Below are 12,500 nucleotides of genomic sequence, written 5' to 3'. Positions count from 1 at the left end.
TACATACTCTGAATATATACTGTTCTTCCATATACTCCTCATTCATATCAAAATAAAATGTCATAAATCCAATAATTTTACAAATTACCAATGGCAGAAAAAATGCAAAGCACTACATGAATATTTGAAGTAATCATTTTTGACTAGACTTGCTGTGTTTTTATGATTGTCAGCAATAGAAGCATAAATTTTTTAAACCTACAGTATGCTATAAATCTTGCTTATCATTGGGGAATGGCATGATATAGAATACATTTAATGTAAGTATACAAAATAAAGCAGTAAAAATATCCATCAACACGTAGAAACCCAGTCAAATCAGTTTATGTACAGTAACTTAACAAGTTGCCTGACCAGAAGAATGAGGAGAATTGGGAATTGTAGACACTTAAGTATGCAAAAATGACTATTTATAACACAAGAAAAAGAATTTGGCATTCATTTTAAAAAGTCAAATATGGTTACATGTTATAATTGATGTTCTTTTAAATCTTTGCAATCAAAAACATTTAATAGCTGATGCAACACAAGATTGGCTACTTCAAAATTGTATGGTGTGTGTCTGTTTACCATCATGTCTCTAACTTGGAATAACTTGATAAATCATCAACAGATAATAACCAATCCCTTTATACAGATGCTGATCCACCAAAAAGAAAACTGACATTAATCAGTGATCTTAGTGATGAGATCATAACTTAGTATCAACTTCAAAACTAAAATAGTGCTGTTCTGAGCAAGGTTCCAGATTAAGAAAAGGAAGTGAACTGAAAATGTGTCTGTGTTCCTTTCTAGAAGAAAGAGACTCAAGTTGTGTTTGTACTAGAGCTCAAGAAAAAAAAAAAAAAGAGTCAAATTAATGGCATGTTTTGATCTATTCATATTTCTGGTTGTGTTAGTGTATACATATGTATGCGCTAATTTGACTATTTGAGTGTGTTATGTATTCATGTCTGTGATCATGAATTTGTACTTGTATTCGTTTCCATGTTAAAGTGCTGTTCATATAAAAGTTCAGAAGAAAATAGAAAGGTTGAAAACAATATCCAAAGCTTTCCAGGAGTAAGAAAGACGGCTCTGAAATGTCACAAGATCCAAATTGATGAGAATCCATTCACAGTTTCTAAGTTTGGACACAGGTTTTCCCAAAGAGGAAATCTGAAAAAAAAGAAAAAAAAAAGAGAGAAGCCACAAGAAAGGATAGGACTAATGGAGGTATGTCCCTCTTAAATCACTTGAGATGTACAGGCATAACAAGAGTTTTCTAATGACTGTAAAAAAAAAGAAGAAAAAAAACAAAAACAGATGGGAATCAAGACAGAGATCATGGCAATAGCATAACTTTAAACACATCAATATTTTAAAAAATATAACATATATTTAACTGTGGCACACTTATATTCATGTTTATTTTATAGAATGGGTAATACTGCATCTTCTTCTTTTATTTAGTATTACCATTATCATCACTGCCTGTATATCATATTCCACAAGACTTGCAAACAGGATACCTGCCAGGACAAACCACAGTTAAGAAGCCAAGACACACATCAGTCATACTTACAGTTCTTTTAACTGAGTAATATATGCAGGATGCAACTGAAATTCATTTCATAAATTAATTATACATTTACTATTTATATTGTCATGATCAAAAGCTTAATCACTACTAGCAAGTATCTTTTTTTTTTTCTTTTTTTTTGTCATAAATGTCCAGAGATGCAAAGTACAGCCAGTATTTTGATACATGAAAATTAGCTCCACTCTATTGGTTTGCATACCATAGAGTGCTGCTTACTACAACCACTGGGAGAGCAGCTCTGGAATTACCAGCAGAGATAGAGAGACATGCATGGTTTTGGACTTGTAACACTTGCAGTGCCTTTAGGTGTTTTAAAGCTGATTCCTTTGTAGTTGGGTATGCCATGCTTCTTGGTATATAAATTGGTAGGTGGAAGCCAATTTTTAGGTATAAAAAGTACCAGCAGCACTTTCCCCCTATGCAAATTTCTGATACAAATTACAAATCTGGAAAGTGGGCACTGCACTAACACAACTGTGAAAATTCAGTAGTAATGCTGATATGAAAGTATTCTCAAGCATCTTATTTATTATCAAGAAATGTCTCTGCACAAGTATGCAAACACAAATAAATGAGCACATAAAATCAATATTCCTGTGCATGTATTGCTTGCATATGTTATGTCTAATTGCATGTAGATGTCACTTTTGAGTGTTAGTATGTGAAGATACAATACATAATTTGGAAATGTTTGTGTATGTTTGTGCATGTTTGTGTCTGGCTGCAGTTAATTTACTTTTCCAAAAATCATATTTATACAAAATCTAGTCATATATACACTAACACAATTGTATATGCATCATTGAAAATAAAACCTCACCCTTATTCAAAGTACTTCTGTAAATCTAAAGATGCAAGTCAACAAAAAATGTAGTTGCAACAGAGCCAAGGATATGAAAGAAAGTCTTGTTGTACAGCAATCTCCCTTCCTCAATACAAGTATAGAAGATGAAAGAAAATACAAGTTTAAGAGGTGGAAATAGTCATATGAAAAGCTATAACACAATTCAATTCCAAAGCAATGAAAAAGAAAACTGAGGTATTCAGATTTGTTTATCAGAGATGTTTCTCGCATTTCCAATACTCCTGCCTCAAAGGAGATAGAGAAGGAATGAAGAAAAAAATATACTGGTGTAAATTCATTTTACAACAAAAATTAATAACAAAATACAATTCAATATTTTGTTATTATTTCTTTCTTCTCTTTTCATCCCTTCACTATGTGCAATGGAGCCAAATAAAAAAGAAATGTAATGTTCCTAACTGCTTTTGGTAACCAGTTACAAGAATATCTGCGGGCGCTAGATAGGACAAAAAAAAAAAAAAATAGACAGAAACTCTGAGCCACACATATTAAGAGCAAAATTCCATTGAGAGAATTAATTCAGCATGCCATAAAAGATCCTTATTACATGCAATCATTTGTTAGAGACATGCTATTTATTCCATAAGATTTTTGCATTTTGATAGGAAGACATCCACACTCTTACACCAAAGTCCATTCTCCTTCCTTGAATACAGTTACTTCATTACACATCAAGAGTTCTGTAATGCTACACAGGCAATAGGTCTATATGATAAAAAATTAAATTACATAACAAGGTTATGTCTCTTCTGTATGTAAATAACATGCAGGTCTGGACAGATGTTTATGTAATATAGAATGTATGTACAAGTGTGTATGTATACATGTATGCACAGTATGCTCATATTTATAAATATATTTGTAGACATACATTTTTGTGAAAAAAAAGTCTCCTGGAAATTCCTACCAAGATTAATATTCAATAATGTTTTTCCCCTCCACATTTCACTCAAAACATTACACCTAGATTGCTAAGAAAAAAGTAATTATGATATATATGTACAACTGAAAACAATATTATCTTTGCCAAGAGTTCCAGCAAAAGCAACTGAATCGTTTTGAAATCTTCAAACTCATAAATCATGAGGTTTACTTTCATTCCACCTCAAAGAATGACAAATCAACTACAAAATTACACAAGACCACTAAAGTTTTTTACCAAACAAGATTAATCTGACATTTCATCTTTAAAACAAAAGAAAATAAGGCTTCCTAATAATTAAGAAATTTTAGCACTTGACAGCCCACTTGCTTGTTTGGATCGAAAGAATTAACAAAACAAGATGTCTTGTAGTCACGTACTTATTTACCACAGATATATACTGTGGTTTTACAATTCCATAAAAAAATATATAATCATCATCATCATCATCACCATCAATCATAAATAAAAAAATAATAAAATGAAAAAACAAAAGGTTGACACCTATACAAGTTCAGGTAGGTACATAACATAAAAATAACAACTAGAAAGCAACCTTACAACACATTTTAACATGAACATCAACGAAGAACGAATCACATTACCATTTTGATAGAGCTCTAAGTCAAAATAATCAGAACATGACAAAAGCTTCCAGCCCCTTGCACCTTTCATCTTTACAGAAATTCATAAACCAAGAAAAAAAAAGCAATTGTGAAAATCTCATATCAACGCCTATCATCAAGACCCTTAAAACGCTACTTGTTTATGAGGAACTTGCACCTCAAATGATGAGACTGCAGATCCTCAATCACGGAAACATGACGATGTTTAACAACGTAACTGGAATGACTACATAATATAGGAAAATATGATTTCTATGTAAGCGAATAAAATGTAGGGTTGGACATGTCAAGCTTAGCTGGTTGGCTAATGCAATAAATTCTGTTTATCAGAATGGGATTATATTGAAAAAAATATATAATAATAACCATAATAACAATATGAAAGAAATCAATATTCCAGTCAGTAACAACAACCCTAGCAATTTAACAAATTAAAAATTATAATGCAAAAGATTTAGGAAAGAGTAAAGAAAAAGATAAATAAAAGAAGAGACATAGATAGTGATCGATTCAGGTCAAAAAGAAAAAGGAAAAACATAGAGAAATATAGAAATAATTTGGGAAAATAGAGCAAGAGACAAGAAAAATGTATGCACAAAATTGAGAGTGAGACATGGAGTGTATAAATGAATGGAAACAACAGCTTCACTGAGAGAAATCAGAAAAGACACAAAAACAAAGAAGAGAAAGATATTAAAATAGTTGTCTTAAACTTTTTAACCAAATAGTGTCTTAGAAAGTGCAATAGATTTTGGCCTTCTTTTTGTCTATACTGACTGCACACATTGATTTGCTTAATATCCACCCTCATATCAGGCACAGAAATCTCTTCCACATGTGCCAGACAAAATGAAAAAGACACAGAACACGATAAGGAATATTACTATACACTTATTAAACATCTGATTATACATGGCCCTCTCACTGGGGAAATCACCTGACTATACTAAGAAAATATATATATTTAGCAGGGAAAAAATGTAATATCATCTTTGTTGTTTTGCTGCTCTCAAGATAAACTGCATAATCTTCCCATCATTCATTAAAAATCACTAAAGACCTACGACAAACAGATAAATATATCCTGCATGATGCTGCCAGTATGGTGGAGCTAGATTACAATTAATGATGATGCTTCTTCTTACTCCTCTCTCACACCCGTCAGATCTCTTCACACGCTGAAACTGTACTACTCAAATCTCTTGGATATAAAGCAATTGTTGGTTTTCCATTTTTTTTCCTTTTTTTTTCTTTCTTTTTTTACTTTTTTTATTTTCTTTTCTAGGAAAGTAATGACAGCAGGCCTGGCAATACTTGTGCTGATATGATGACCTTAAGCTTAATCCATAACTGAGTAGTGTTTTAACCCCCACCAAGGAGAGAAACTAATATTATGTTAACCTAATATTAGAGTAGTAGCAAGTTACTTCTTTGTGGGTTATGAAATCATAAAATGATTAATTAAGGGCACAGCAACAAATCACTTGAATGCAGCAACAGTACTTATTCATCTTTGAGGAGATGAAGTTTAACGTGAAAATGTCTCAGCCTTCCAGCATTCAATAATAAAACTGCAGGTGGTCCTATAGACTATAAAGTGTCAAATATAAACCTTACCATATATATAGCAACTCATATTACTATGTGCATTATGAAATTTTTGTTTTTTGTTAAACTGAAAAATCTATTTTGCATATAAACAAGTTGTGTTAGGAAACATTCAAAATGTACAAATCCCCTTAAATCTTTATAATCACGTCATTTAGATACTTTTCGATAGAATATACAATTTTTCTTTCTTTCTAAGCACTCCATAAAGGATATTTCAGAATAAACTCATCATATATTATTTCTACATGGTTTGGAATAAATTTCCAGTTGCATCTCATCCCTTCACATTCACACACCTGATCTATTTACGCTAAATCTTACTGAATTTTTGTTTGCTACAAAACAGAAATCAACATCCAACACAGCATAAATATACAGGTTTTCCCTATGCACACCAACTGGATCTTCACTCCCAAACCTAATTCTGTCTAACTGTTGATGAGGCCGACTGTACTACTGAGCGACAGGAACGGGTTCTTGCGAGACTGCTGATGAAGGTTTTACGGCTTCCTCCTCCTCTCCCACTTCTTCATCCTCTGAGGGGGACCCTGCTTGAGCCTCTAAGAACTCCTCCTCAGGAGAATCAATGCTGTTGGGGGGCTCCGTTGGGGGGGAGGGCAGTTTGGGCGTAGTCTCCTCTTCCTCTGCAGGCTACAAGGATAAGTGATATGAGCAAGCATGTAGTATCTACTACATTTGAAAAATTATTTTCCTTCTGCTATATCTTAATGTAATCATTCTTCTTCACTATGAAAAAAATTAATCAATAACGACCCATTCAAAAATCTATCAACCAGTAAAAACCAGATACAATCACATAATACATAGAACCTTCGAATAAGAATTCCACACTTCCTAAATACCCTGTAAATAGGAGGGCAAACAGTCAAACCTATTGTGAGAAATGCAATCACCTAAACACAAACACCTAGCAAAGAAAGGCAAAGCCCACTCTGTTATTAGATATTACAAATCATTGCCTACCTCTGCTTCTGGCTGTGGCTGAGGGGGAGTTACAGATGCTACCGGTTGTCTGGCCTGAGGCTGTATGGATGGGTTTGACTCCACCTTCTCTGGTGCCTCCTCATGCATGGGAGACTGTGACTGCTGTGGGGACGGAGGTTCAGCCCCTGTGGAGGGCATCTGTGGTACCTGGCAGAAAATGAAAATTGTAAGACTAGGGATGTTTTTATATATCTATATATGTTTGTATATATTGAGTTTTAGACTTGTACATGCATACATACTCCAGTTACCTTCTTTTGACAATCCTTTCTCACTACACACAATTTTTTTTTCTTTCACCCTTTATTGATTAAGATAAGGAATTAAGTAAAAGTGCTATTCATCACAATAAGCAAATTACATCCATGAATTAACTTTTAACATGATTTTCAAAAAATAAAAGAAAAGAAAATCTGTTAAGATAAGATAAAGATTACATGTAAGGGAATGTAAACATTCTCTGAAAGAACCTTTTTGAAACCATCTTTCATAGAACCAAATAATACAATTAATAATCATGAACAACTGCAATGGTGTGGACTACAGTAATTCTAAATCACATTTCTTCCAACAGGAATTGGCACAGCTGTTTAAATCCCTATATGAAAAACAGAAATTAGAGATGAACTACCATCTGTTCCTTCTTTTACCCCATTTCTCTTCATTCTTTTCCCAAATAAATTATCGTAACTTGGTGCATGTATTCTCCTGTAAAGTTGCATTCTTTAAAATACAGAAAGTTGAAAAAAAAATATATATATATAAACTGTCACAAGGTTTTTATAAACTGGAGACAACAATAAGTAATTTTCAAAGAAACATAAAACAATACTAGCCACATGCTATAACGTGATGAAGTTGATCAAATTTAACTGTCACAAAGTATTTATACATCAAGAAAGACAAACAACAATCCAACATCTTTCCATCCCAACTGATTTTTAAAAATCATGACATAAATGTCAGTAAGAGTCCAAAACTTACATATTCTTGAGGCTGTCCATGGGGGTGTGACTGTGGGAACTTGCTCTGTTGGTTGTTGAGGTGTAGTTGCTGTAGCGCATGCTGCTGTGCTAGAAGCTGTTGCTGTAAAGGCCGTCTTAGCCTCTCACCCTTGCGCCAAAGTGTGATTTCCTACAAGAGGAGGAAGTAAAGCAATAGAGGGGGGTTGGAGTTAAAAAGACTTTGTGACTTTGTTGAAAACCATACATATCAAGTAAGTAAAGGAAGATAGCAATTATATTTGCTAGTAAAAGAAATAGATGAAAGAGGAGGTGAAGAAGGAGGAGGAGGAGGAGGAGGAGGAGGAGGAGGAGGAGGAGGAGGAGGAGGAGGAGGAGGAGGAGGAGGAGGAGGAGAAGGAGAAGGAGGAGGAGGAGGAGGAGGAGGAGGAGGAGGAGGAGGAGGAGGAGGAGGAGGAGGAGAAGGAGAGGAGGAGGAGGAGAAGGAGGGAAGGAAGAAGGAAAGAGAGGAGAAAGGAGAGGAGAAGGAGAAGGAGAAGGAGAGAGGAGGAGGAGAAGGAGAAGGAGAGAGAGAAGGAGGAGAAGGAGAAGGAGAAGGAGAGGAGAAGGAGGAGATGGAAAATAGGGGGAGGAGAAGGAGAAGGAGAAGAGGAGGAAGGAGGAGGAGAAGAAGGAGAAGAGGAGGAAGGAGGAGGAGAAGGGAGGAGGAGGAGGAGGAGGAGGAGGAGAGAGGAAAAGGAGAAGGTAAAGAGGAGAGGGAGGAGGAGAGGGAGAGGAGAAGGAGAGGAGAAAGGAGAGGAGGAGAGGAGAAGGAGAAGGAGAAGGAGAGGAGAAGGAGAAGGAGGGAGGAGAAGGAGAGGAGAGGAGAGGAGGAGGAGAGGGAAGGAGGAGAAGGAGAGGAGGAGGAGGAGGAGGGAGGGGGGAGGAGGAGGAGGAGGAGGAGGAGGAGGAGGAGGAGGAGGAGGAGGAGAAGAAGAAGAAGAAGAAGAAGAAGAAGAAGAAGAAGAAGACAACAAAGGCCAAGATGTAGAAGCAACAGAAAAATCTAATACGCATTTATGTACCTGTTGTTTGAAATATCGCCGTTCCTCCTCATCCACCAGGACGAGGTTGAGGTAGTATCTGACAGAAAACTTCTTGTTGATGTCTCGCATGGTTGGGGTGAGGTCGTACCCAGCTAGGAAAACTCGGATGGGTATGGACTCACCACGCACTGGTGCTCCATCCATAATCTCGTATTTGGCAATGGTTTCGTTCTCATTGAAAGTATTTGGTCCTGCATGAGAAACAATCACTTAGCTGAATTCTAATGCTATGATTCAGTTACCAATTCATATTATCAAATCCTATCACTTTTGTGTTAAATGGTGTAAGTAGTTTAAAATTATATCATGTCATATGATTAACTCTTCATAATCAATTCCTTTTAAATAAATGAATAGGTATTTCACTATTTTGTTGGCTTACTAAGTTTGAAAAACCTAACAGTACCTAAAGAGAGCCAGCAAAAAATAATACTAACATATATCAAAGACTACACCCATAATAAAAATATACAAAACATACATATAGCCATATATACAATAGCCCATTAACACCAGGTGACAAGATATCATGTCAAGTGATGGCAGGACCAGCTGCCGGGGACGAGATATTTTGTCATGGCTATCCTCTTGGCCAGCATGCAGGGTGATTGAGTGTGTAGCGCTTGGCCACAGCCAATGCCAGCAAATAGCCCAAGGCGGTAGGATTGTGTGTTTGAATGTCCAGGTATTTCAACCATTTGGAGCCAAAAGAGCCTCGTTGGCAACAGGTTAATGCATACATACGTACACACACATATACATATATCTAATATGTATATCTAATATGTATTTAGGCACATACAGACCATATTTCTCAAACCTATTTCACTATTCAGCTTTTTATCCTATCAATACTACATGACTATATTTTTTGCTATTTTTTTCTCTTTATCTTTAACTATTCCACATACCCAAACATCTCGAACATCCTAAACTCTTAATTACCATTCCATGTTAAACCATTCTTCTTACAAAATGTGAAAAAAAAGGAAAAGAAAATGTATATAAATAATTGATTAACAGAAGCAAAAGATATAGAACTAAATGGCACTCACCTGACCCAGTTGTCTCTCTCTTGATAATGGCGATTTCCATGTGCTTGATCTTGATACGAACCAAGAGGAAGTATATTTTTCCCACAATAACATCTTTCAAGTGGTACCTGTAAGAAATAGTGGATTGAGGAGGGTTAGCATTCCATGTCTGCTTTTCTGGAGAATTCTGGGAACTGTTTATTGATTTAGAGTCCCAGGAATACTAGGGGATATACAACTGTTACTTGAAAAAATAGTTTTTCATATCAAATTGATTTGTTTCTTTCAGACAAGTATATGCACTTCTAATCATAAACTATAAAGATGAGAAAAAAGAAATCATAATTATAATCAAGACAAAGCACTGTTAGCAAAAAGACTAAGCCACACTTACTTTGACTTATTATACTCAAATTCTATGTGAAGACAGTCTTCAATGCCAACTTCCATCTTGATTGAGTTGTTCATTTCTGGGTATGACGAGAGGGTGTGAACTAACAGGTCCATTTCTCGGACAATGTCAGACAACCTCCTCACAATTGTTACTCTCAGAAAGTACCTGGAACCAGAGAGATAATTTATGGATTTGATGGCTTTGCAGATTCTGGTTTAAATCAAACTTCAATCTATGATTCTTATTCAGGACAGAAAACAAATATAAAAGCCTCTGAATTAAGTAATGAAATGGATAGATAGGTGAGAGTGACATATAAGCATAAAATATAGCTCATACATTATCAACAGCATCAATCTTAAAAAAAAAAAAAAAAAGAGTTCAAATCAAAGCTGCATCATTCACCTGTTTATATGATAATGCCAAATAACAAAAAAAAAAAAAGAAAAGAAAAAAGAAAAAAAAATAGAGAAAAAAAAAAGCCGGGAGTTCAGCACCGAAAATGCAAATTGGGTACTTAAGTACAATGACTATCCCTCCACCCACTAGCACAGTTAACCATAAAGGTTTCATATTCATATTTTTGCAAGAGTATTGGTTTCATGAATACCTAACTTCTGCAAATCAGGTTACTTATGCCATACATGACAATAGTCATCATGACATATTTGATGTTGGGATGAAGTGGATCGCTGTGTTTCTTTATTGTACTATGAGTAATAACTCTATTTAGTGACTAACCATTGCAATTATAATTACTATTATTGCCATAATATTCAGCAAATAGTTTTAGTCTAGAATCCCAAACCTAGATGCCACCATGCTCTCATTCCACCAGCAGGAATGAATGGCACCCATTTATGGTCTCTAGCAAACAATAACTTCAGAGAGAGAGGACACAACAAGATGCCAACATGCTGCTCTAAATTACCGGCGATGTGCCCTGTGCCAGTCTGGCTACCTTTGCTGTGGCACTCACAGCCCTAAAATCAAGTTTACTATCTCTTCCCCATTTCTTCATGTAATCTCAGCTGTGGATGGTTATTCCTTTCATATTTGTTAAGTTGCTCTTTATCCTCCCAAAAAACTGCAATACTTTCATCACATTGAGTATAAAGAACATAACTAATATGGACCCCATACTATAATTTTAGACTACCTCAACATTGATAAAGCCTGTCACATAGCACATATAAGTAACAAAAATATCAAAACGCAAAAAAAGATGAACATAAATACAGCTCTAGTATTATAACGAATGAATGGAAGAGAGAGTGAAAGGTCATGATATGTCACGAGAAGTTTTCCTCGCGCTGAAATAAAACCCATCTGGGGTGCCACAAAGGTGGCACTAGTGCCCCTCCTCGGGTGTGGGAAAACAAATTTATTCCCGTCTGCAATGGGTCAGGATCCTTCAAGTAACATATTTCTTTTTCTTACTATGGTCACAGAAAGCAATATTTTCTTCAATCGCTTATGGATAAATTAATGTTTCATTATATCAAGGAAAAGAAAAGAAAAAGAAAATATCCAAAGAAAAAGAAAATGCACTGCTGTCTTTCCATACCTGAGTCTGACATTAGTGCCAGAGTATGACTCATACGGCTTTTCCACCTGGTTGAACTCAAACTCAAAAGAGCCGTTCTGTGTGAGTTCCCCAGGTCTGGCCAGTTCCTTCACCAGTGATGTGAATTCATGATGGTTGCCTCGGTCATAGTAGAGCTCAATCTGGCCGACAAATTCAATTTTAATCCCCTGGTGTTCCAAACGACTACCTGGCTTCTTGAGAGAGACATTCACCTGAAAGAATGGCATTAGATTGCATAAATGGTTTGCTCATTTGATAGAAATCAAATATATTAAGAGATAAGCCTAAACCAAAGAAAACAATATAAATGAGACTGTATAACTTCACAAAGCAGATGTAATTGATACACTTTCATTAACCTCGGTGCCATCTGCGTCTATGACCAACTCTGCCTTTGCAGCAAATCATGCCATCCGCTGTCAATGGGTTAAAACATATTCACCAGAATTGAAGTGTCAATCACATATTTTACACTGTGAAGTTATTCCATCTCCTTTATAACTTTATCTACATCTGTTAACAATCAACTCTTCATCATCAAAGAAAAGTCCCATAGTTCAAAATCAGTGAAACCTTCAAGTACATTTATGCATAAGAAATGAACATGCCATCTAGAAATTTAATAACAATGGAAATAATACTTACAGATTTCTTTGGGAACTCTTACACACATGTCCCTATTATACAAAATCACAGCAGTGTGTCAAACCTTTCCCAAGATACTAAATTTAACATTTTCAGTTTCTTACAAAACGCACACTCACATGACACTTTTTAAACAAACATCACTAACCTTTCCTGAGACACTCTCTCCATCATAGTACAG

The 12,500-nt window shown here is 35.3% G+C and overlaps 1 protein-coding gene across 1 annotated transcript in view; it reads right to left on the bottom strand.

Annotated features, from left to right (window-relative positions):
* The window catches only part of Vps26 (vacuolar protein sorting 26), a 16,916-nt gene that overhangs the window by 599 nt on the left and 3,817 nt on the right, over positions 1 to 12,500 (bottom strand). Inside the window, exons 2-9 of the mRNA XM_043014366.2 lie at positions 12,468 to 12,500; positions 11,654 to 11,886; positions 10,087 to 10,251; positions 9,714 to 9,820; positions 8,638 to 8,849; positions 7,596 to 7,745; positions 6,591 to 6,758; positions 1 to 6,257 (exon numbers count right to left, since the gene is read on the bottom strand). The exon at positions 1 to 6,257 is cut by the window's left edge and continues 599 nt beyond it; the exon at positions 12,468 to 12,500 is cut by the window's right edge and continues 111 nt beyond it. Of these exons, the coding sequence (XP_042870300.1) occupies positions 6,060 to 6,257; positions 6,591 to 6,758; positions 7,596 to 7,745; positions 8,638 to 8,849; positions 9,714 to 9,820; positions 10,087 to 10,251; positions 11,654 to 11,886; positions 12,468 to 12,500 (1,266 nt within the window). The 3' untranslated portion in view covers positions 1 to 6,059. The remainder of the gene's footprint in view (positions 6,258 to 6,590; positions 6,759 to 7,595; positions 7,746 to 8,637; positions 8,850 to 9,713; positions 9,821 to 10,086; positions 10,252 to 11,653; positions 11,887 to 12,467) is intronic.

The sequence above is a fragment of the Penaeus japonicus genome, unplaced genomic scaffold (genome assembly GCF_977035675.1).
Source record: "Penaeus japonicus unplaced genomic scaffold, GWHDUDI00000001_assembly GWHDUDI00000023, whole genome shotgun sequence".
Lineage (NCBI taxonomy): Eukaryota > Metazoa > Arthropoda > Malacostraca > Decapoda > Penaeidae > Penaeus > Penaeus japonicus.
Note: the sequence above shows the minus strand (reverse complement) of the source record. Positions and strands in the feature narration are given on the sequence as shown.